The following is a 21,996-nucleotide window of genomic DNA, read 5'->3' as shown; positions in this document are numbered from 1 at the left end:
GGGCCTGCGCCAGCCCCGAGCGCCGCAGGTGCGGGGCTGTCCGTGCGCCCCGCCCGCCGCATGCGGGTGCCCCCTCCCCGCCCGAGGGGTGCGGAGCAGCGCCGGGATCCGCAGGGGATGCGGAACGGGGCTGCCAACCTGCCGGGCTCGGCCCTGCCCGCGGGGCGGGGGAGCGCAGGCTGGGGATGCTCGGTGGTGATGCTGGGTGGAGGAGAAGGAGGAGGAGGAAGAGGAGGAGGGGGGAGCTGGCGGGACAGCCTGAGGTGGGCGGAGGGGGGAGGCGGGTGTTAAACCATCGCTCCGGGGAGGGCTGAGCATTTGCAAATTCCGGCTCCAGAGCGCGGGGAGCATCCTACTACCCACGCCGGGCCGCCAGCAGCGGCAGGGCAGGACGAGGCTTCCCGGCTCCCGGGGATCCTGAACGCCTTCTCCCCGCTCCCGGAGCCGCGGCCATCCGCCCGCAGGCAGCGCTGAGCCACAGCCCGGCCCCTGTCCCCGGCGCGCAGGCACGGGCAGAGCCCTGGGTGAGTAATGCGGGAGCTCCCCCGCTCCTCCAGGCAGGCCACAACCATTCCAGCCCTTTCTGCACGTCCCCGAGGGCTCCTGGGCTCAGGTGTGCGCCTGGAAGGTGCAGCAGATCTCTGTCCTCTGGTAGGTCAGTCAGGCTGGGATCCGTGCCCGGGGAGGGATTTTTGAAAGGCTTCCCTCGGTTAGGAAGTTGTCTGTCTGCACTTGGAAATAACTCCTTTCCCTTGAACGTAACCTTCTCTCTTCCCCCCACCCCTTTCTTTTCCTTTTCCCCTGCTTTACAACTTTTCCAGCCCTGTGGAGTTGCCTCCCTCACTTTCACCTGCAGATTTCCACAGGTAACGAGAAGCCAATGCCGCGCTGGGAGATTTCAGTCATTGGAGATCAGTACTAGCAAGCGTCCTAACACACCTGTGTGTTTTTCTTTTGTTCTCCACTAGGCTGAAAAGTCATGACAGCTGAAAAGACTATTCCTATAATTAATGGCAAGCCAGAAGATGCTTTGGACCCAGAAGCTTCAAGTACTAACCTCGTCCACATCAATGATAAGAAAGTTCATGAAAGAGGCCACTGGAACAATAAGGTTGAATTTGTGCTTTCTGTGGCAGGGGAGATTATTGGGTTGGGAAACGTCTGGAGATTCCCATATCTTTGCTACAAGAATGGAGGAGGTAAGATGGCATCACGTGTGGATTTACATGGAATTAAACACGGGAATTAAAGCGTTAAGAATGCTTTGCAGTGATTTATTGCTCTAGTAAGAGATACGTGTTCAGGATTTCAGTGCATGTGCAGACAGGGAAGCTTTAAACATCTGACAACTAAGAAAAATCGTTGTGTTTCTCTCTTCTTCTCTCCAAACACTGTGTGGTTTATTTTTACAAGTTTCTTCTGTGTTAGTAAATTGAGATATTTTTGTCAGTAGCATTTTTCGTGCAGAAGAAGCCAGTGTTCTGTAATAGTAGTACAGGCTGTCTTCTGCATGTGAATACACACCCAGGCATACTTAACTAAGTTTGTCTGACACAGAAAAGGAGGCAGCACTTTATTTGTCACAACACTGTACTTGGGAGAGGATGAATTTTTTTTTCTAATAATGCCACAAGGACTAAATATTTTTTCTTTGTTACTTGAAATTTTTTATACCTCAGCGTACCTTTTCGTCTCTCAGTACTTCCCCAGTTCCTACAGCAAGGTAGGGGAAGATGTAAAACTACAGGTTACTCAAAGAGAGCAAGCACTAATAAATGTAAAATACGAATGTTGATTGAGAAAGAAAAGAGCAGACTCAACTTCTACAGAAGTATGACATGAGCCATGTGTTGGTTATAGCTGACTATAAACCGTGTAAGATGTATGACAGTTGGGAATAAGCACATCAGCTCTGCTCGGGAAGCAACGAAGGAAGAAAAGTAAATTACAAACTCAGTTTAGAATTCTGTGGACTGGGTTCAACATTCTCCCCACTTAAGGCCTGGGTCAGTGGTAGTGTAAACACAGAGGCTGGGAGAAAAATGGGATGTGCAGGGCTGATAAGCGGTGATCTGCTCTTTGACGGGCTTGTTTGCTAACAATGCTGTGCCAAATTTCTATTCCTTGTCCTTCCTTATCTGAACTCGAGGATGGTTTTTAGCCTGTTTTGTCTGCTGTTTCTACAAGACAAACACTGCTGTGGAAGTTGTGTTTAGTGTTGGAAGTTCCTTTCTTTATGGATCTGTATTTTGGCAAAACTTAGGTCGCAATAGTTCACCCTTTAGAGAATGCTGCTACCAAATCCTGCTGTTATACATGAATATTAACATGCTGCATACCAGATACACAGCACTTCTTGTTGATTGTTAAAGTGTTCCCAGAGAACTTCTGGCAGAGGAAATAACAGAAATATATTTCTGGTGTGTAATTTTTGGGTTCACACGGCCACCTTTAGGTGCCTATTTATAGGTATGTGCCAGCTTGTCAAATGGTGATGCTCTCATTTTTAAGGCTGTAACATGAGGCACAAAGAATTCTAATCATTGCTTGGGGTGATTTGATGAAAGACTAATTACTTGAATATGATATTTAATTAATTTAATTAAGAATAGAATGAGTGGGTGTGATTGAATTGGTCATGTCCTGGCACCATGGGACATTTGCCATTGAGCAGTTTTAGTCAATGAAGGCTCAGTCTGTGACCTGTGGCTTTGTAACCCCGTGCTGGAATTAGACCAGAGCTTGTTCTTAGTACTTTCATCTGATGCATCAAACTCCTTGGTGTGTGGTAGGGGGAGGCAGTGGTAAATATCTGAGCTAGTTGTGAATAAGTTGCTGCTTACAGAGCAAATTTGGAAGCTGTAGTATGGAACTTGGGAGGTCTGACCTCTCTGGGACTTACTCCAAGTCATAACGTGGAGTGTAGGAATCATCTTCTATAATTTTAGGTTCTTCTTGTGGATGTTCAGGTTTTAAGGAAAATTAATTTCTTTGCGTGCTTAGAATTAGGTATTTCTTGGACTGTGATCTTTTTGCAAGCTGGGAAACCTGATGTTTTCTCATTTTCCTGATGTATGCCTGTTGGAACAGTGTTGGAAAAACAGTCTGAGCTGATACTTTGGTTTTCCACAAGTTGCCATGTTAAACTCACTATGATTGTGTGCATGAGAGGGCCGAGTGCATTTGATACTGACCAGTAAATCATCCAGAGAACCCATGCAAATATTCCATTCTTTGTGGAATCCCCATGGATTGCTTGAGAGGCACGTGGGATTCAGCTCTAGGGAAATTTCCTGGCTGAGGGAAGAGACTCCTGGTGATGAGATGTGAAAGAAACAGTCAGAGCAGGTGGATTTAATTGTCTCAACTTTCTGATCGAGGTGGCTGAAGTACAACAGCTGTTTCGGGGTGTGGGTGCGCTGTGTTTGGGGTTTGCTGTGGTTCACTGCCTGTGCTGGATTTTACTGCCAGCATCCAACGAAAGTGTTGATGCTTTGTTGTTTTCCTAGAATTTCACATTAATATTTCTGGCTGATGAGGCCAAGCCCTGCTTTCCTGTCCTTGTAAGTAGTTCTGAAGTTTGTTTCCTCATTCCCTTTTCACAATCCTTATCATCAGGCTCATATAAATAATGTGAAAAGGATTTCTTGGATTTAATATCTGTAACCCTTCTTCACCCCTGAAAAAAGCAGGGGAGGTAGTGTAGACTGACGTGGTGCTGAGCAGAGCAGAACTTTGCAGCTGAGCACGGCTGGGATCTTTTCTGTGTTTGAGAGCCTCATGAGCTGACTTTATGCTGAGGAACTTTGATCTGGTCTGGTTTAGCCCTGGCTTACGGGTTAGCTCTTGATATTTGGGGCAGGAGTAAATCCATCCTGCCCTGCCAGCGTGATGCCTGGGGGATGGCTCACAGCTGATCCTTCCTTTACTGGGAAAATCCTCACTGTGCTGCTGAGGAACTGGATTCATTCTAACCAACACCCCCCAATACTCACTTGCAGGTGCTTTCCTCATCCCCTACGTGGTCTTTTTTATTTGCTGTGGAATACCAGTATTTTTCTTGGAGACAGCCTTGGGACAGTTTACAAGTGAAGGAGGCATCACATGCTGGAGGAAAGTTTGCCCTCTATTTGAAGGTAACAATTCTGTGTTCTACTACAAAAGAAAGCATTCAATTTGAAGTAAAATGAAATAAACAGTATCAAAATGGAAGTTAGGATATACTTAAGAGTAAGCATTTGTTTTTAAATTACCTGACAAGCAGTTTTCTTTTGTATCTCACTTTTTATTTTGCTTCTCCAGGCATTGGCTATGCTACCCAAGTTATAGAGGCACACCTAAATGTATATTACATCATCATTTTAGCATGGGCTATCTTCTATTTGTTCAACTGCTTTACTACAGAGCTTCCCTGGGCTTCCTGTGGCCATGAATGGAATACAGGTATGACCTCAGCAGAGATTGCTGCTATACAAATCCTTCCAAGTGATTTATTGACACTGAAATGTCCTGAACAAAGCCATTGCTGTGGCCAAGTCAGTGGAAGTGGGCCAACCACATCCCACTACAGCAAGAGAAAGGAAACCTGGAGTGGAACTGCCTTGGACCTTTCTGGGTTGGGTCATTGTGTAAGCATTTACTCCTGGAGAATTTAATGTCAGCAGAAAAAGACTATGGATTTCGTTAATTCTGTAAGATGTTCTGGCTAAATCCCAAGACTCTCATTTGCAATCATATCTATTCTCCCTGAACACAGAGAGTGAATTCTGCAGCAGAGAATGACCTGATGACAGGTTGCAATCTTGCTCTTTCACTCTAATGAGATCAGGAGGAGTTTGAATGGAGAGGAAAAAATATTAAATGTGGATCTTTGGATTTGCTCTTTTAAATGCCAGATGTTGAGGGATAATGTTCATCAAGCTACTTCTGGAAATTTAGTCTCATAAATAATCCTTACTGCATGTAAAGTAGCCTCCTGCATGAAGGATGAGGTGTGCATTCATGAGGGTTTGCAGGGTAGGGCTCTGCATCTGTCCTCTCATTGATATTTATATCTGTAATTCTCTGCTCATTGAGTCTGTAGATCACAAACATCCATGGGGAGGATCTCATCCCAGTGCCATGTTCCCATGTTCCTGAAGTTTTGCATTTTTCCCTTAAATCACAGTCCAATTTCAAATCAAGTACCCATTGTATTGTCTTTCATGGTTTCACTGATTGGCCATTTGTTGTGCTCTTTGAGCCCACCTAAAGCTGCCTGAAATCTTAGTTTATGTCAGGGAATGAACTTTGGGCCCAGTGGATGTAGAAGGCTTTGGTGTCAGTTTTGGCAGCCCTGCAAAGGAGCTTGGCCAGTGTTATCACTGCTCAAATGCTCAGCAGCGCTGAGCTGCTTTGGCCTTTCTCTGTGTTAGAGATAATTATGATAAACCAGAGGAAATATCCACTTGTCTTACCAGGAAAAAGTGGAAGTTTATGGCTGGCCATGTTCCCTAAACCATTTGTAGCCGTAACCCATTGAACCAGCAGCTGGAGTAGGAGCATCTTGCAATTCCCAATCCATCACCTCAGTTTCTCAATGTTTGTTTCTTCTGCCTGAGGGGATTTTTTGGCCCTGTGCCTCTGGGAAGTGTTGTAGGAGGGTCCTCATGGATGTTTCCCTGGGTTATCCTAATCTGGTGTTGCAGAAGTAGCAGCTGTTGCATTTAGTGCACCCAGAAACTTTAAGCCCACCCAGAAAACGTGGTGTAGAATGGAGGCTTTTTCCCATTCCCAAGGTGCACAAACTGGGAGATGAACAACAGCAACTGTGCTCGCATGTCAACAGAGCAAACTCTTTTTTTTTTTGTTCTTTTCTAGAAAACTGTGTGGAATTTCAAAAACTTAATATGAGCAACTGCAGTCAAGTCTCTTTACAAAATGCCACCTCTCCAGTGATGGAATTCTGGGAGTAAGTGCACAGAAACTTTATATTTGATCAGACTGTTTGTTACCTTGCAATGATTTGATCATTTACACATGGTTAGATACCTCGTAACCCTATAGCACTTAGGGATGTGAGCTCAGCTGGAAATTTTCTTATTTGCCACAGTCAGAATGAGAGTTTTTAACTCTTTTTTTAGAGGATACAAGGAAAGGAATTCCATATCCTGAAAGGACATAGAACAAAGTGTGCCACTTGCTTGGGAGCTTGGCTCCTGCTGCTGGAGGAAAGAGCCTCAAACCCATACTAATGAGGAGGCAAAGGTGAAAGAAAGAGGATGATTTACAATATTCTTTTTTTCCTTTTCTTTTTTTTTTTTTTTCCCCAAATGTTTCTTCCCTTAGGAGTTTGAGTGCTGCATCCTCATCCTTGTTTCAGCTAACTACTACTCTGGCTTCTGTATCGCATTATTTTTTAAAGGACTGTGTAAGTGTTAGTTATTCAGCCAGAATAACAGCAGAGTTTAACTCTCTCCTGTCCCCCTGACTCTGATTTCTTGTTAGACTAAGAGAAGGAAATCATCTGTTTGCAAAAGATGATCTGCTTTTGTGGTGACGTATTTTTCCTGACTATCAATATTTAATCAGGGCAGTGTAGTCTCCCATTTGCTCCTTGCAGGGCGTTGTGTGTGTTAAGCCAGTCACACAAATGGAATGTTGCTTTTAACGCCGAGTGATTTCACAACTCGAAGCCTGCTACAAAATTCTGGGTTCCTACAATTTCTTGGGGACCCATTCATTTTATCTTGAAGACAGAGCCTTATTCTGAGGCTGTTTTGTGTTCAGGACAGCAACAGCTACACTTTGAAAGAACCAAGAATGAAAACTCCTTGAGGGGAGAACTCTACATGGACATAATTTCCTTGAATCTTAGGATGTGCTGTTGTCTGCCTGAACCTCTTTTTCTTGCTACATCAGTTAACTTAGACTTCATGGGTTCTTTCAGCACATAATACTGTGTTATTTAAAAATAAAATACCGTGCCCCCCCCCCAGCTAAATTAAGCCTGAACAATATGAGAGGTATTCACTCTCTGGGTAAAACTGAAATTTTATTTTCTGTTCAAATTTTCAATAATCTGAACATCAATAATCTGAAATCAAAATATACCTGCTCCAGTGTTTCAGAATAAACAAGAGTTTCTCAGGTGGCATCACTTAATGCTACAACTTAGTTTTACTTTAGCAAAAATCTCTTAGGGTTCTTTGGGATAATGAGAATTAAGACTTCATATCATTAGAGTCAATGAACAGAGTATTTTCTCAATTATTAGCCAATTTACCCCTGCATTTATATTATTTTTCAGCAGTATTCCCAACTCAGCCACTGATGGTAACTCCAGTTACTCAGAGAAGTCAGAAATGTTCAGTTCAATTGCATGGAGGGCACAGAGCAAGTGTTATACTCTCACGTTTCTACGGTTTTGTGGGTTTTGTGTTAGTGCTCATCTCTGGATTGCCTGAATTCCTGTGTCAGTGTTATTTTGAAGCACATTCAAAGCCATTTGAAGCACGTTCCTTCTCAGAGATCTCTAAAAATGAAGCCAAACAAGATTCTCTGGCTCAGCTTGCAGTCAAGTTGCAGTGGGTTTTAAACCCTTCAATTTTGGGGCATATTTCCCTACCTGACTTTGGCTAAGTCAGGAATGAATTATGAAACTAGAAGGGATAATCGGATTTAAACTTTTCTCTTAACTGGGTTTACAGTCTTGTGTATAAAAAGTTAAAATATATGGTCCAAACCGTTTAAAAATCACAAACACCAAAAGAAAAGATAAATTAAATAATCTGTTATTTATCTGAAACTTCTTTTTTTACCGTGCCACAGACAAACTTCTTGTAACACTAACAGTTTACTGGCCAAAATAACTTAAGATATTAAATTTATCTGCTTTCTCTGTCCAACCAAAACTGGAGTTCTTCACACAGAAGAAAAATATACTCTCTTCCTGCTAAGGAAGGGGTTTGCCTTGTTTAAAATTTAAGTGGTTATGATGTTGCATGGCTTCAAAATTAAAAAAAAAGACATAACAGTTTCAAAGTGGAAGAATGAGCCTCATTAAAAATTAGGACTGATTTTGCATTGAAATAACTCATTGGAATTAAGATTATAATTAAATTATATGTCTTAATTACACAGCAGTGGCCTTTCTGTATAAATGTGCAGAGCAGATCCCAGAGCAGTTAATACAAATTAAATATGAATTTGTTTGGAAGATAAGTGTTACCAGCAATGTTATTTCCCTCAGCCAGAGGTGGTGTTCTCGTGATGATGCTTTACTACATTGTAAATTCTGGTGCCAGGAGCCATAAACTCGTTGTAAACTTGTTGCAACAATTAGTAAGAGGCGAGTAGCTGGAGTAGACTGCACAGAGCAGCTGCTCAGGGCTATTTCCAGAGCTCACATGGGCAGCGTGTGAGGATCCTCCTTGCAGCAAAAACCCTTCTCAGACCTGGGGTTATTTGCATAACCACCAGGTTCCTTACAATTAATTAACTACAATTAATATAATTAATTAAAATTAAGTTAAAAATACAATTGATGCTTGGCAAGGGGAGGGGAAAGCTCGAGGTTTCTTCTGAATAACCATTTAGAACCTTTCCCTGTAATGCCAAGGCTGCCATTGAAATTCCTCCAAGTTGTGGCCACATAAAGCCAATTTATTGTGTGAGGGGTTGGCTTTGGGGAAAAAAAATTGGGGTTTTGTGGGATTTTTTTGTATTTGTGGTGGGTTTTTTTTGTCTGTTGAGTTGTTTGCTGTATGTGAGCTTGTTTACACCTAAAACTCAATCCTGTGTTTGTAACGTGTCAGGCTGATGCTGCAGCTTTCCTTTCAGAGCTGTATCACATTGCCACAGCCTTGTAGAGTAATCACAATGTCTTCAGATGGTTTTAATTAAACCCAGCCTAACCAGAAGAGTGCTTGGGGAAGACTCAGTAATTCCCCAGCGTTTTTGCTGTGCTCTGTGCTGCTCTCAAGTCCAGTGCTCCCAGTCTGAGAGTTACTTGTGCTGAGGGAGGTACAGGAGCAGGGGGACAAGTTGGATTTGGTTTTGTGTGTGCAAATGAATACACCAGGCCCAAAACATCTTTATTTCTGGCTTTGGAAAGAAATCTTTTTTAACTGGTGCTGTTAATAATTTTCCACCAACTATGCTGTAAGGCTCAGCCTTTATTTACTCGTGACTGGAATTAAATCCAAATCCTCAGCTGGCTTGAGGATTGCAAACAAAAACTTCAGCCTTTCTGCTGAAATGTTTGTAGCTGTTGGTGCTTCTGTGGCCTTGGCGACTCCTAAAGCTGTGGCTTGAGTCAGGCAGGGACTCACCCATGGGCAGAGGTGGCAGAGGATACCTGGCAGTGCCATGAAGCTTTTCCAGTTCCCCTTCCTCAGGTGTGCCCAGAGGATGCTGTTCCCTTGTTCCCTGAGCAGGTATAGCCTCACTTCTTCTGATAATTCATCATTATCTACCTGCTTTGGTAACTGTCACACAAAGGGTGTGCGAGGGTTTCGTTTTTACCTTGCATGGATTGATTATTTGTTAAAACAAATAAAAAAAGGATTCAGAGGGAAAACCTGCAGCAGGTCTTAGATGCTGTTTTCCTCTTGGTACATGCCAAAGAACTTATTAAACTTCAAAACTTTAAATATTTTTGTGAGGCTGTGGTTGATAACCACCTACCTGTGGCTACACAGTGAAAACGGTCTGATCCTGCTGGAGGAGCAGCAGGCAAAGTCTGGGAGTTTGAACATTCTTTTCTTCTTCTCCTGCTTGGAAATATCTATCCCTGTTATTGTTTTAAGACTTCATTTGGGTGAGGAGACTAACCACTGGCAACTGATCAAAATTAAGGGATTAAAATGTTTCTTGCTTTACTCAAAAAGGCCTTGCAAACCACAGCCTCGACAAGTTCCACACTCTGTGGGTACAGTTCCTAAGATAAGCAGCTAAACTGATGTAAGTTCACTTTTTATTCCTCAAACTCTCTGCTGCTGTGTTCCAAAGGACAGACCAGAGTCTGAACCTCCACTTTCCCCTTCATGGTGGTGCCAGCATTCAGAGACTGACCTGTTTTCTCCCTTTAAGGCATTTCCCTCACTCCAATCGCATAGTTTACTTATGGATTTTCTAAGAAAAAGTAATAATCATAGTTTCAAGGTGTGGCACATGGAAATTTAGTGCCCAAATTTCAAACATAGTGGTAGCTGCGATGTTGATAATTACTGATAAATTTAAGCAGGACATTAAAGAGAACTGTGGCCGTAGGTGAGGGTGTATTTGTAGGAATCAGAACAGGAGGGGGAGATGCTCTGCTCCATCACTTTTCTGCTTTCCTAGGAGAGGGAATTGCCTGGCAGGTGTGGGGGCTGCAGCCATGCCTTGTGTGCTCCTTTGGCTGCTGCTGCAGTCTGTCACCACGGGCAGGAATTTGAGGTTTCCAGTGCCTGGGAAGGGAGCTGGACAGAAAGAGGACCCACGGTTTTGTGGCTGATTCCACCTCAATAGTTTTTTATTGGCTGTGGAGCAACAACTTAGTCCTCTGTTAAAGGAGGTCTGGTTGTTGGCCTGTCACTCTCTGGAGGGGGTGACACATCCTTAGCGTTTCCAAGTAGAGCCTAGTGAGAAAAAACATTGGTTTTGTCTGGGCAAAAGAAAAGGGGCTGTTCTCAGCAAAAAGGAAAAGGCACAAACCCTTTCCTTGCAAAGTCAAAAAAGAGGTTTTTCCTGTTCCATTCAGGCTACAAATGAGTGCAGGAGTCACATTGTGGTTAATCCCCAGCACAGTAAGAAGTCAGGGGCGAGCTGAGTCTGGTCCTGCTGTGCTCAGTACCCAGGGGACTCAGCACCACTCCAAACCAGCCCTTTGTGGGTGTCTTGTAGGACACTGAGCTGTGCCAGACCCTCCTCTTTCTGCCCAGTTCGTAAGGGGCCGTGTGAAAATTGCTTTTTGTTTGGAGCCACGTGAGCTCTCCATCTGGGTTTGCCTCAAGATCACTGACTTTGCCTGACTTCAGCAGAAAAAAGCAAATGAGATTGGTGTCAAAATGCTGCCAGTTTCTCCTGTATTGAGGGCTGAACCCTAAGCCAGGTGGATGAACTTCCATGGTTTTTGATTTTTACGTGTCCTGTTGTACATAACATTTTTGCTATGGACAATGAAAAAAGGACCTTCAAGTTTGCAAGTTCTCCTGACTTTCTACTCCTTTGGGAATTTGTAGCATTTGGTTGATTCCTGTGTTAGAATATGGTCAAGCTTTGGCTTGCAGTGGTGTCAAAACCAGAAACTGATTTTTTGTGGCAAAGATCATACGTGAGCCACTTAAAATATCCCTTAACTGCATAATTGTCAAAGTTCTAGAATGGTATTATGACTATTCATAGTAGGTAAACACGCTCAGAAGCTGAGTGAGGTGCTTAAATTATGATCTTTAGAAGCTGCTGGCTTAGATCTCCAGTTTTGCTGCAAAATGGGAAATCTTGTTTATTTGTAACCATAGGGGCATTTCCATGGCTGTGGTTAACACAGCAATGTGTGTTTACAGACGTGCACATCTACAGATGCCAGTTTTGCTATTGTAGGGAAAGAATTATAGGAGAGAAGCACATTTTGCTCCAAGGGGTAAAATTAATATAAAATGAAAGGTCTAAAACAGCAAAACCTCAGTTGTGCCAGGATGGGCTTGGCCAAATCAGCCAGGAGCAGCACGAGCCAAAAGAACCAGGGGTGTTTCTTCTGCCTTTGCCAGGGGTTTCATTGCTTTCTCATGAGCTGTTGGTTTGCTGGGTTTGTCATGTGAGGCTTTTTGGTTTTAATTTTTTTATTTATGAACAAAACCCCTCTACTGAAAGGCCTCCCTTCAGCTAGACCTGGTTTTATGCAAGTATAAAACCAGCTCATCCCCTTTTTCCCCGAGTTATCATGTACAACCTCCCACAAGTATCTACACAAATTTTAAATCTTCTAGAAAACTGAAAATAAGATATTTCTGGTGCTATTTGCTGCCTGAAACCAATGAGTCCCCTCCAGCAGCTCCCCTGTGTGAGAGGTCCTGCCTAGCACAAGCTGAAAAGTCACATCCATGCTTGACAAAGTTGCCCACTCCAGGAATTATTTTCTTTAGTGGCTGACCACAGGAATGGGATGTGCAAGGCCGGATGTGTGAACAAATCACATGAAACTCTTCCAAGGCATATTTTTCAATGCCTCTGGAACTTCTTAAATATCCAACTGGCCTTGTAAATAATAGATTGTTATTTCCAGCTGTTCAAGAATGAGCCCATTGCTTTTATTCCCTGTCTTGGAATTGGGAATGTGAAGGGCTTTGGTGAGAGGAATTTTAGAGATGAACAAGTAACTGAAAACATTGTCAAGCAGGAATCACATTCCTCTGGTTTTTGGCTATCTCAGCATGGACGCTGTGTAAAGGACTTATTTCCATGCAATTCATCAAGCCTCTGTCTATTTTTGGCTCTTGAAAAAGTATCATCATAAGAAAAATCAAATGTTTAGACACTTTTTAAGAGTATTTCCCAAGTATGGCTTTGTAGATTCAGGGCAGTAACAGAAAGGGTGGTTGCTTGGGATTTTAAATTGAATTAAATTTTATTTTTTTCATTATTTCACTGTTTTCTACTATATTCCTATAAGGCAGCAAAATTGCTTTGCAGTGTCAGGAGGACTTCCAGAGGAAACTCATTAAATATTGCACTGCAGTTCCTGGAAAGGCTACAGAACCTTTCCAATCAGTCAGTGCAGGCCTGGGAACAGCAGTGTGGGCATAGCTGTCCTCAGGGTGGAAAGGAAATAACTGATCTCTCCCCCAAATCCCTTCAACAGCTCTTCTTTCATTATCTCCTATCTGATGTCCATAGGTTTTACTTCATAAATGAAAAAATGAGTCAGTAGAATTTATCTGCATTTAATTAACAATACTGCAAAATTTGCAAGTGCTACAGCAGAGTGATATTTTGTGAAGACTCAAGTCCAGGGTCAGTGAGTATAAGAAATGTGTTGAAGGAGGGATTTTTTCAATTTTTAAAATTTTTTTTGCCGGTCAGGTAATGGTTTTCTTTTAGCCTGCTCTGTGAGGAAGAGATAAGAGCTTATCACCATTCATTTGTTACATGAGTTTGGAGCCAAAACCTCTATTTTACAAGAACATGCAGTAGTTCTCAATATTTTGTGCTCTGTAGTTCTCATTTGATGGACATTTAATTAAGAGAGAAAAGCTGAGTACAACTGCACAGGTTGTCTAAAAAGCTCCACAGAAATTCTGAGAGGCAACAGCTTGACTCGCATTTCTCCTGGGTGCTTTCAGTTCACAGCTGGTGCTGTGTGCTGAGCTAATTTATACCACTTAAGGTGAATAAAAAGGGAGATTTTTGTCACTGGATGACTTCTTCAGAGAGGAGAAGAGGGGAAATTACAAAAAAAAGCCTGAAGGAGTCGTTGGATGTATTGAGAAAAGAGACTGTAGAGCAGAGGTGAGTGGAACAGCACAAAAAAAGGTTGAACAGGATTAAACCCTTGGGCTTGCTGAAGGAGAACGTGCCATGGCTTCAGTGAGAGAGGGGTAAGGAAATAGGTCAGGAATGGTTGTAGGAATGGGATGTTCTGTGCTTGGCCCCCAGTGTCTCTGTGTGACAGACACAGACACACAAGTAAAAATGATAAAAACAATATATATATATATGCATACACTCAAATAACCTAAGTCCTGACCTTAATGAGACAGGGGTTGGCACAAGAAATGTGTGTCTTTTTCTGCAAGCTGTACTAGAAATTTTAGAGAAAAATCTGCAGAAGAAAGCCTAATTTCACTTTTTAATTGGATGCGTGGAGAAATGGGTAATGAATGGAACAACATTCAACCCTAGCAGGAATTTAAGAAGGAGGAACCAGTCTGAAGAGCAGCAAATGTGGCTCAGCTAGGAATGGTTCACTGTGGTATGTGTAGGTCCCACTGGATCTGCTGGAAGAGGTAAATATTTCAGAATAACGCTGGAGCTGAGGGATTCTTGCTAATGTGGCCACCAGGAATTGTCTGTCTGCTGCTTTGAGAAATAAGCCAAGTATGGAATTAAGTGGATTTCCAGAAATGAAGTCTTACACTCTAAAGGATTTCCAACAAATTTCTCTCAGTCTGTAACCCACAGATTAGCTCTAAAAGCTGAACTACATCTTTCTAACCCCTGAGCGCTGATGGTTGGAGAGTACAAGTGGGTATCAGGCAATATCTGTCAAGGATAATTTGTAGCTCTTTCACAAACCTGTGGGTGTGCTCTATTCCCTATTTCAGAGTTGACATGAAACCTTAAAAAGAGAGGTTTGGACATTGCACAGAGCCTGTACCTCTTGTTCTGGATATACAACTTCCAGAAAAGCCAAAGTGTCAGCTCACATTGACTTGCAGGGAGAGTTTGGCATCCAGACCCTGTCTCCTGATTTTAAACACTTTTAGGGGCTAAATCTGCAACAAATCCACTGGGAGATTGCCTTTGTTTAACTTTACAGCTGTAGCCATGCTTGTTCTGGAGGTGTTTCAGTGATTACCACACTGCTGCACCGGGAAAACCCCTGGCACAACCAGCCCATCTTTAGTTTCCCAAGTATCAGCCTCTGGGGGGCGGGAAAGAAAGTCTGAAAGGAATAGTTTCTTTGTAAGGCATCTTCTCTGTCAGATCCCTGCCCTCTGTATGGTTCATGTGTCACCGTGCCACTCCTGCCCATGTCATCCTCACATCACTGAGCTCCTCAGGGCAGCAAGACAAAGCAGGGTACAGCAGCAGCCAGTGTCTCTCTGCTTCTCTCCTCCTCTCCTGCTAATCCCAGATTGTAGAATTTGGATGGAAGTGAGGTCAGAACCAATTTAGTATCCAGCCTGAGTCACGTGCTGCTCAATTCTGACGTTCACTCAGTGTGTGCTCTGGGCAGTACAGGAGCAGTGTCCGGCCCTGGGGCCAGCACAGGGAGGACCTGGAGCTGCTGGAGAGAGGCCAGAGGAGGCTCCAGGATGAGCAGAGGGATGGAGCAGCTCTGCTGGGAGGAAAGGCTGCGAGAGCTGGCATTGTTCAGCCTGGACAAGAGAACCTTTGGGGTGACTGAATTTTGGCCTTCCAGGACCTGAAGGGGCCAACAAGAAGGATGGAGAGAGGCTTTTTATAAGGGCCTGGAGTGAGAGGATAAGGGGGAATGGCTTCCCACTGCCAGAGGGCAGGGATAGATGGGATATTGGGAAGAAATCCTTCCCTGTGAGGGTGTGGGGCAGGCCCTGGCACAGGGTGCCCAGAGAAGCTGTGGCTGCCCCTGGATCCCTGGCAGTGCCCAAGGCCAGGCTGGATGGGGCTGGGAGCAGCCTGGGACAGAGGAAGGTGTCCCTGCCCATGGCAGGGAGTGGAACTTGGATTTATTTTTAAGGTCCCTTCCAGCCCAAACCATTCCATGATTCTGTGATACTCTGGGGCTAAAAACCAGAAAGGTTATCACTGCTCAAATAGGTGTTCTCTTCCTGGAAAAAGGAGAGGTCTCCCACACATTTTTGTTCAAGTCCCTCATCAGAGGTATGCGATCTTCTACCTATTAATTTTTGTTTATGCAATGAAGCTCAAAAAATCTCTAATTTGCCAGTTATCTTTTAAAATACAGTCCTGTAATGTGTAGAAGAGGATGTTTAAGTGTTACAACTGGAAAATGTTTGCCAGCTTTGATATTTCCAGTACATAGAATGTTCTATACCTGTTCTCGAAGACAATATTGCACCATTCTTTACGTTTTCTGTGTCAAAAGATAAAAAAACCACACCAGAGAAATCTTGCAAACCAGCACAAGTGAGAAATGCAGTCATGAATTGACTGAAAAATTAACAACACTCTTTTTAGGTTCATTTTATTGCAGGATAATTTTCCTTTTTACCTTGAGCCATATGAAATATGGATATCTTTAGTTAAAAATCCTGAGAATTTCACAAAGTAAGCTGCCAGCCTTTTGGTTTCACAGTTTTATATTTAGCATTCAGCATAGATTTTTTTAAGTTTATCAGTATCATTTTCAAAAGTTATCATAAGAGTAGATAAGGCAGTGGAGAACATCTCAAATCTTTAATATCTTGTGTACTCTGGTTCTTCCAAAACAGCTTGTTCCTTCTCAGCTGTTTCTTTTCCACCTTGGAGCTGGAAATGCATACGTGGGTGCGTGGATCTGCCTCTCCCAAATTAGACAGTAATTAGATTAGACAGCCACAGGGAAATGTTTGACTTTCCTGACAGGTATTTTGGCACGGGAAAGTTCCTGGCACTTCAAGCATCCACAGAGGATTCTGGTGCATGGAATTGGAATCCTACAATTTTCAGAATTCAGTAGTATCTGTCGAGTTTCTGAGTCAGAAACTGTCTATTTGCACAGGATACTTGAACACACTTGGGTTGGAAATACACCAATAAATTAAAGAATATTAATTGCATAAAGCTCAAGGAGAGAAAGAAAGGTGTGAGTTTAGGAAATGTCTTTAGATGGAAACAAACTCACTTTCACACAGAAATAGAGGATGTCTAAAAGATATCGATCCTTTTCTCCTAAACTGATGGGAAATCTGTGCAGCACTGGCGCTCAGGTGTGTTTTCTTTTCAAAGGGAACCTCAGTGACGAGGTTCACAAGGGAAATATGGACTGGGTTTGAAAGCTGCAGGGATAAAATGCACCAAAATATGAAATAACAAAGGCCACTCTATAGTGGCACTGTTCAGTGGCATCGTTTTGTTGTCCTTTCATCCCCCCAGAGTTCTCTGAGGGCAGAGTGTGGCCCAGGGTAAAAGGGAGCTTTGCCCCTGGCTGGGCACATCCCCAGGGACAAGGGACCTCAGGAGGGCTCCTTGTTTGGATGGTGTTGGGTTTTTTAAAGCAAAGTGTCTTGGAAACTGCTCCAAACCAAAGTGGGAACATGAAGGGAGCTTCCCCAAATAGATGGAAGCTGTTCTTCAGCTTCCCAAATCATGAAATGACGCAAGAAGTACCCCAGGACATTCCTTTCCAAGATGTGTTGGCAGCTGTTAATCCTCTTTCTATCCAAGAGCCTGCTCCAGCTCCTCACACTGGAACACTTTAATAAAGACCCTCTTTCCCAGGAAAATCCAGTGTTCCCATGGCCAAGAAATAGTGTGTAAGCTTTCAGAATGTTTGCATTCAAACTTGGGTGGAAAGGCTGCTTTTCAGTTATCTCACAACATTCCCCTCTCCAGAAATTCCAACAAGGGAGGGGCCCTTCTTCCTCTCACATGTACTGAGGCACCAAATTGGAAGGTATTTTTAGTACTTTTCCAAACAAATTAACCCCATTTTCAGTAAGTATCTAATACTTGTTGAAATCATCTCCCAGGGGGATTTTACCTGTGTAAATTTTGGGTAAATCTGGCACGTGCAGGGATCTTCATTTGGACAGCAGAGGTGACCCTGGACAGCAACAGGGTGTCCCCAGCATGTAGGGAACACGAGGTCCTTGTATGAGGTCTCATTTCTCCCTGGGTTTATTATTTTATGTGTGCTGAAAATATGCTGAATTTTTTCTTTCTATCTTGCCTTCCATTTTTTTTTTTTTATCCACACTTATATTTAGATTCAAGTGAAATTTAAACCAGGCCTCCAATATTTGTTGCTCTAAGCAGAATAAATCTACACTGTAGTAACTTTGTTGTGATTTTGTTCAGTCCAACCACACAGACCCTTGAGACCAAACCTCAGCATTTCTGACAGCCACCCTTTGGAGATGTGCCCGATTATCCCACCCAAATTTATCTTTTATTCATTAGGATTCCTGGAACTTTCACCACTTTTATTCTGTGTTATGCGTAGGAAGAAAAGTAAGAATCTCCAATAACATTTAGCCAATTTAAATTTGTGTGACCAGAGGCAGTGAAACCTTCAAGCACAGAGTGAGACACCACAAATCCCCTCTTCTTACTTACAAGCAAGAGCTGCTGTTTAGAATTAACACTTTGCTCCTCCTGAATTAAAACCTTGCCCTGGTTTGGATTAACCTTTAATTCCAAACTCACCCCCATGGCAGTGGAGTTTGTTTCCCTCAATATTCTGCTCAAGAAGCTCCAATGCCACCACCTTGGCTTCTCTCCCAGGCTCTGGGTCAGCTCGAGGGGCTGAACTGCTGAGTATTTTTATACAACAAAAATCACCCCCCTCAAACAGCTATGACACCAAACCAATACCTACAATAAATATTTTCAAACTCTCATCAATTTTTTGTTTTCAATGAGAAACAGTAATTAATGATTTTTGTCTTCAGTGCAGGACAAACCTTTCTCACAGCGAAGTTTCACACAGTCCTAAGCTGCTGCCAGCAAACTCTGCTTGAACTGGCTTGTACCAAGCAGGGATTTTTATGGTCTGGAATAATTCAAATGGGTACCTGCAGCTGTACTGCCAGCTACAGTGGTCTCCCAGGCTTTTATCTATCAAGGAATGTTGTTGGTGTTTTTCATTTCTTCAAATAAAGAAGTGGCAGTAGTGAATTCTAGTGAAAAAGTTTCAAGATATTTCAATGAAATGTCTGTTAAGATATTTCTCATTTACTTTAAGGGGGTTTTAAAGATGCTCAGCTTTAGTAAGTCTTGATATACAGAAGGATGAAGTTATTTCTTTTCACCCAGGTGTGATGCAAAGCAGCTGAGCTGATTTGCTATAGAGCATTCCTTCAAGTGTTTGCTCCTTCAAACCAGAGAGGAGCACATTCAATGCTGATTTTGCTGCTGGTTTCTTTATTCTGTGCATGAAGAGCTGAGGAGAACAAGGCAGTGCAGGGTGCTCGAGAGAAGAGGAGGAAGGCCTAGAGGAAGCTACAAAGCCTTTTTTTGTTGTTGTCAGTGATTTATGCAAGGTCATGACAGCTTTTGGATAGAGGCTGCACTGCTGAGGAGCAAAGAGCTGTGATCTGACCCCTGAAGGCATCAACCTCCCTTCTCAGATGCAGGGGACAATCCTATCTTCAAAACGCTCCCCCTTTTCCTTTTATATCAGTTGAATAAGAAAAGAATTGGGGTAGATATGGCTGAACTGAGGTTTTGTGAGAAGAATTTCTTGTTCTGATTGCTCCTTCCTTTCAAAGCTTCATCCACAGCTGCTGTTTCAGATGGTTCCAGCAGCAGAATTTAGGTCTGGCTTTAGGGAGAGCTGTGTTGTCCCTGTTGAGGAAATCCCTGCTGGCCTCTGGGCAGGACTTCCCCCTCCTTGGATCCATCCTTTGCATCCATTGTGTGTTATAGTTTAATTATAAGTTCTGGACTTGTTGCTGCTCCCTTTCTGAGGGAAACACCAACCCTTTGTTCTGCTGGAACAAAGGAAATCAAACCAATTTCCAGCACTTGAGGGTAATTAAATCCTCATTGTGGTGCTGACAGTTCCAGTCGATTGGCACCACGTGTCTGTTTTAAATGGGACCCGCAGGGATAATTGCGGTGAGCCCATTAATTTGCCATTTGCTTCCTATGACACTTTACAAAAGTATCAGGCCAAGAGTTTTGGGTGGATAAAAGAGATATCTCTGCTCTTCTCAGAGCATCCAGAAAACACCGAGCTTTGATTTCTGCTCCCGGGAATTGGTTGCTTTTAAAATCTTCATCTCAAGCCTTCATTAAAAATTATTTTCTTAAGGCAAAGGCATCTTTTGGTGTGTGAAATATTTCAGTCACAAGAGAGAGAGTAATAACATTTATTTATGAAGGGGTTTTGCACTTAGGGAAGAACAGTGTAGGAATTGAAGTGTCTGGCACACCCATTTTGGAAAAGAAACCTTACTCATGTTTAGGTTCACATGCACATAAATAAGTCCAAATAGCCATAAAGAAACCTGGTTTCATAAAAACCTAAGGAAAAATTTTCATCATTATTTTACAGTGGAAACAAAGCTAAATGAAAAGGTTTCCATTTCACAATTATTGTGGCCCAAGTGTAAATATTTTGTCTCAGTTTTCATCTGAAAAATGTACTATTCTAAAAGGCCTTTTATTATTTATTGCCCTATATTATTTATTCCCTTTTATATCATGTTATGCCAATCGTTGTCCTGGTTCTCTTGCAATAAATTCCTTTCCAGGTGATCTAAGAATTCAAGGATTTCATTTGGGTTTTGAATGAGAATTTGTAAAAAGAGTGGACTTTATCCTAGGCAAAATTCCACGTTCACCTGTCAATAGCTTAGAAGAACTTGAATTTTAACGATGCATTTCATCACTTCTCTGTGTAATTATGGCTCAGTGATGTTTTCAGGTATCAAATCTGTGCTTCCTCTTCTTGATTAAAATGATCCTTCATTAGAAGCCACCTCTCTGCATTTGGATGCATTTTGATGACAGAGCTTCAGGCTCTTTGCAGGTCTTGGCTAGCTGAGGGTGTTCCATGCTGGATCACTTCTCTCCCAAATTATCTGGTGGCAGATTTGAAGAATAAAGATTTGAAGAATAAAGCTAATTCCTGGATGAGGTCGCAGCAATTTTACATTTAGACAGATAACATTCAAAAAGTCTGTGTTAACTCTCTGCCCCCTTTTATTTTGACTGGGAAGATCTACCTTTATATTCACTGGAAAATAAGGAGAAAAACCCTGAGATGCGGTGTTTTAATAGTTAATTCTGTCCTTCCCCAGCTAAGGAGGAAGTTTTTAACGCACATTTTACGAGTGGCTGCATCCATCAGGAGCAGCAGCTGCAGCGCTCGGAGGTGTGAAACCTGCCCAGGTGCTGCAGCATCTGTACAGGCACCTGGAAAACCTGGGAAGAGTTCAATATTTTCATTTTCCCCCCGTGACTCCAGCTGTTGGCATCTCCAGCCTCCTGTTCCATCCCTACAGGCAGGGAGGGAATTTCCCTTCATCCTCACCTGCTGCTGGTGACAGCAGAGCCAGAGCAGATTCCTTTTATTGTTTATATTCCTTTTATTGTTTATATTCCATATAAATATTATCTTCTCATATACATTTTCTATATCATTGAACCATTATATTTTATTGTCTGGAATTACAGGATCAGAATTGCTATCCCTGAATTTATTGCCTCAGACAATAACTGAACAGAATCCAAAAGGAAGAATTATTTTATATATTTAACTGTAGTTTGCTTACTTTGCTTTAAATATAATACTCAACCTTTCTACTAAATTGTAATTAAATTATCTGTATACCTATGTACACATCAATCATACAATCAATTCAAACCAGTGAAAATCAATTAATCTGTGTTCCCTCACAGTGTGGAGGGAGAGTAGTGCAAGTCTGAGGTCTCTGAGGTTGTGATAATTTATATTAACTTGAAATATGGATTTCAAAGAAATCTCTGCTCAGGATGGTTGATGGCAGGTGTTAAAGACTTGTATGTGAACGTGTGCATCTGTTGCTTTAAGCTGCCTCAAAAGGTTGAGGTTGTGAAAATATTTTAATGTTACAGCTTCAGTTACAAAAGGAAATTCATGAAAATAAAGGTTAGCGTGTAAAAATAAAGGTTAGAATTTTTTTCTGGAAAAGGAATAAAATTGGAAAAACCATTTGCTAATGAAGTGTTTTATTTTCGGCTCATTTGTGTTGGTAACTAATTCAAACTATTTCCTTTTCTTTGACTTTAAGGCAAAGCTGTTTTAAAATTAAAATTTTGTCACCAACCTGAAAAAGTGAAACATTTGTTCATCTGTAACCAGATACAAAACCCACTGAGAATATTGTGGTTTTTCCTTTTGTCTTCCCTACCTTAGCATGGGGCATTTTCAGTAGAGAGTAACGAGGAGTCCTTGGTTCAAATTAATTCAGTCTTATCTCAGTCTTTCATGGGTAATGCTGTTTTTCTTCAATATTATCATCTTTTTTTTTTTATAATTAATTCAGTTTTATCCCAGTATTTCATATGTAATGCTGGTTTTCTTCAATATTATAAATTTTTTGTAATTAATTCAGTTTTATCCCAGTATTTCATGGGTAATGCTGTTTTTCTTCAATATTATCACCTTTTTTTTGTAATTAA

At 42.2% G+C, this 21,996-nt stretch overlaps 1 protein-coding gene across 4 annotated transcripts in view; it reads left to right on the top strand.

Annotated features, from left to right (window-relative positions):
* The first annotated feature begins 304 nt into the window (after nucleotides 1–304).
* Nucleotides 305–21,996, top strand: part of SLC6A11 (solute carrier family 6 member 11) — an 86,519-nt gene continuing 64,827 nt past the window's right edge. Inside the window, exons 1-5 of one of the 4 annotated variants that reach the window (XM_042026743.1) lie at nucleotides 305–524; nucleotides 969–1,199; nucleotides 4,002–4,136; nucleotides 4,303–4,443; nucleotides 5,860–5,954. In XM_042026743.1, coding sequence (XP_041882677.1) covers nucleotides 980–1,199; nucleotides 4,002–4,136; nucleotides 4,303–4,443; nucleotides 5,860–5,954 — 591 coding nt within the window. In that variant the 5' untranslated portion in view covers nucleotides 305–524; nucleotides 969–979. Of the gene's footprint in view, nucleotides 525–628; nucleotides 652–765; nucleotides 867–968; nucleotides 1,200–4,001; nucleotides 4,137–4,302; nucleotides 4,444–5,859; nucleotides 5,955–21,996 lie in introns of those variants that run through there. The other 3 variants (XM_042026739.1, XM_042026742.1, XM_042026741.1) reach the window with 3 other exon arrangements.

The sequence above is a fragment of the Corvus kubaryi genome, unplaced genomic scaffold (genome assembly GCF_017639235.1).
Source record: "Corvus kubaryi isolate FWS band 111438036 unplaced genomic scaffold, C.kubaryi_AGA036_p1.0 37285, whole genome shotgun sequence".
Classification (NCBI taxonomy): domain Eukaryota; kingdom Metazoa; phylum Chordata; class Aves; order Passeriformes; family Corvidae; genus Corvus; species Corvus kubaryi.
Note: the sequence above shows the minus strand (reverse complement) of the source record. Positions and strands in the feature narration are given on the sequence as shown.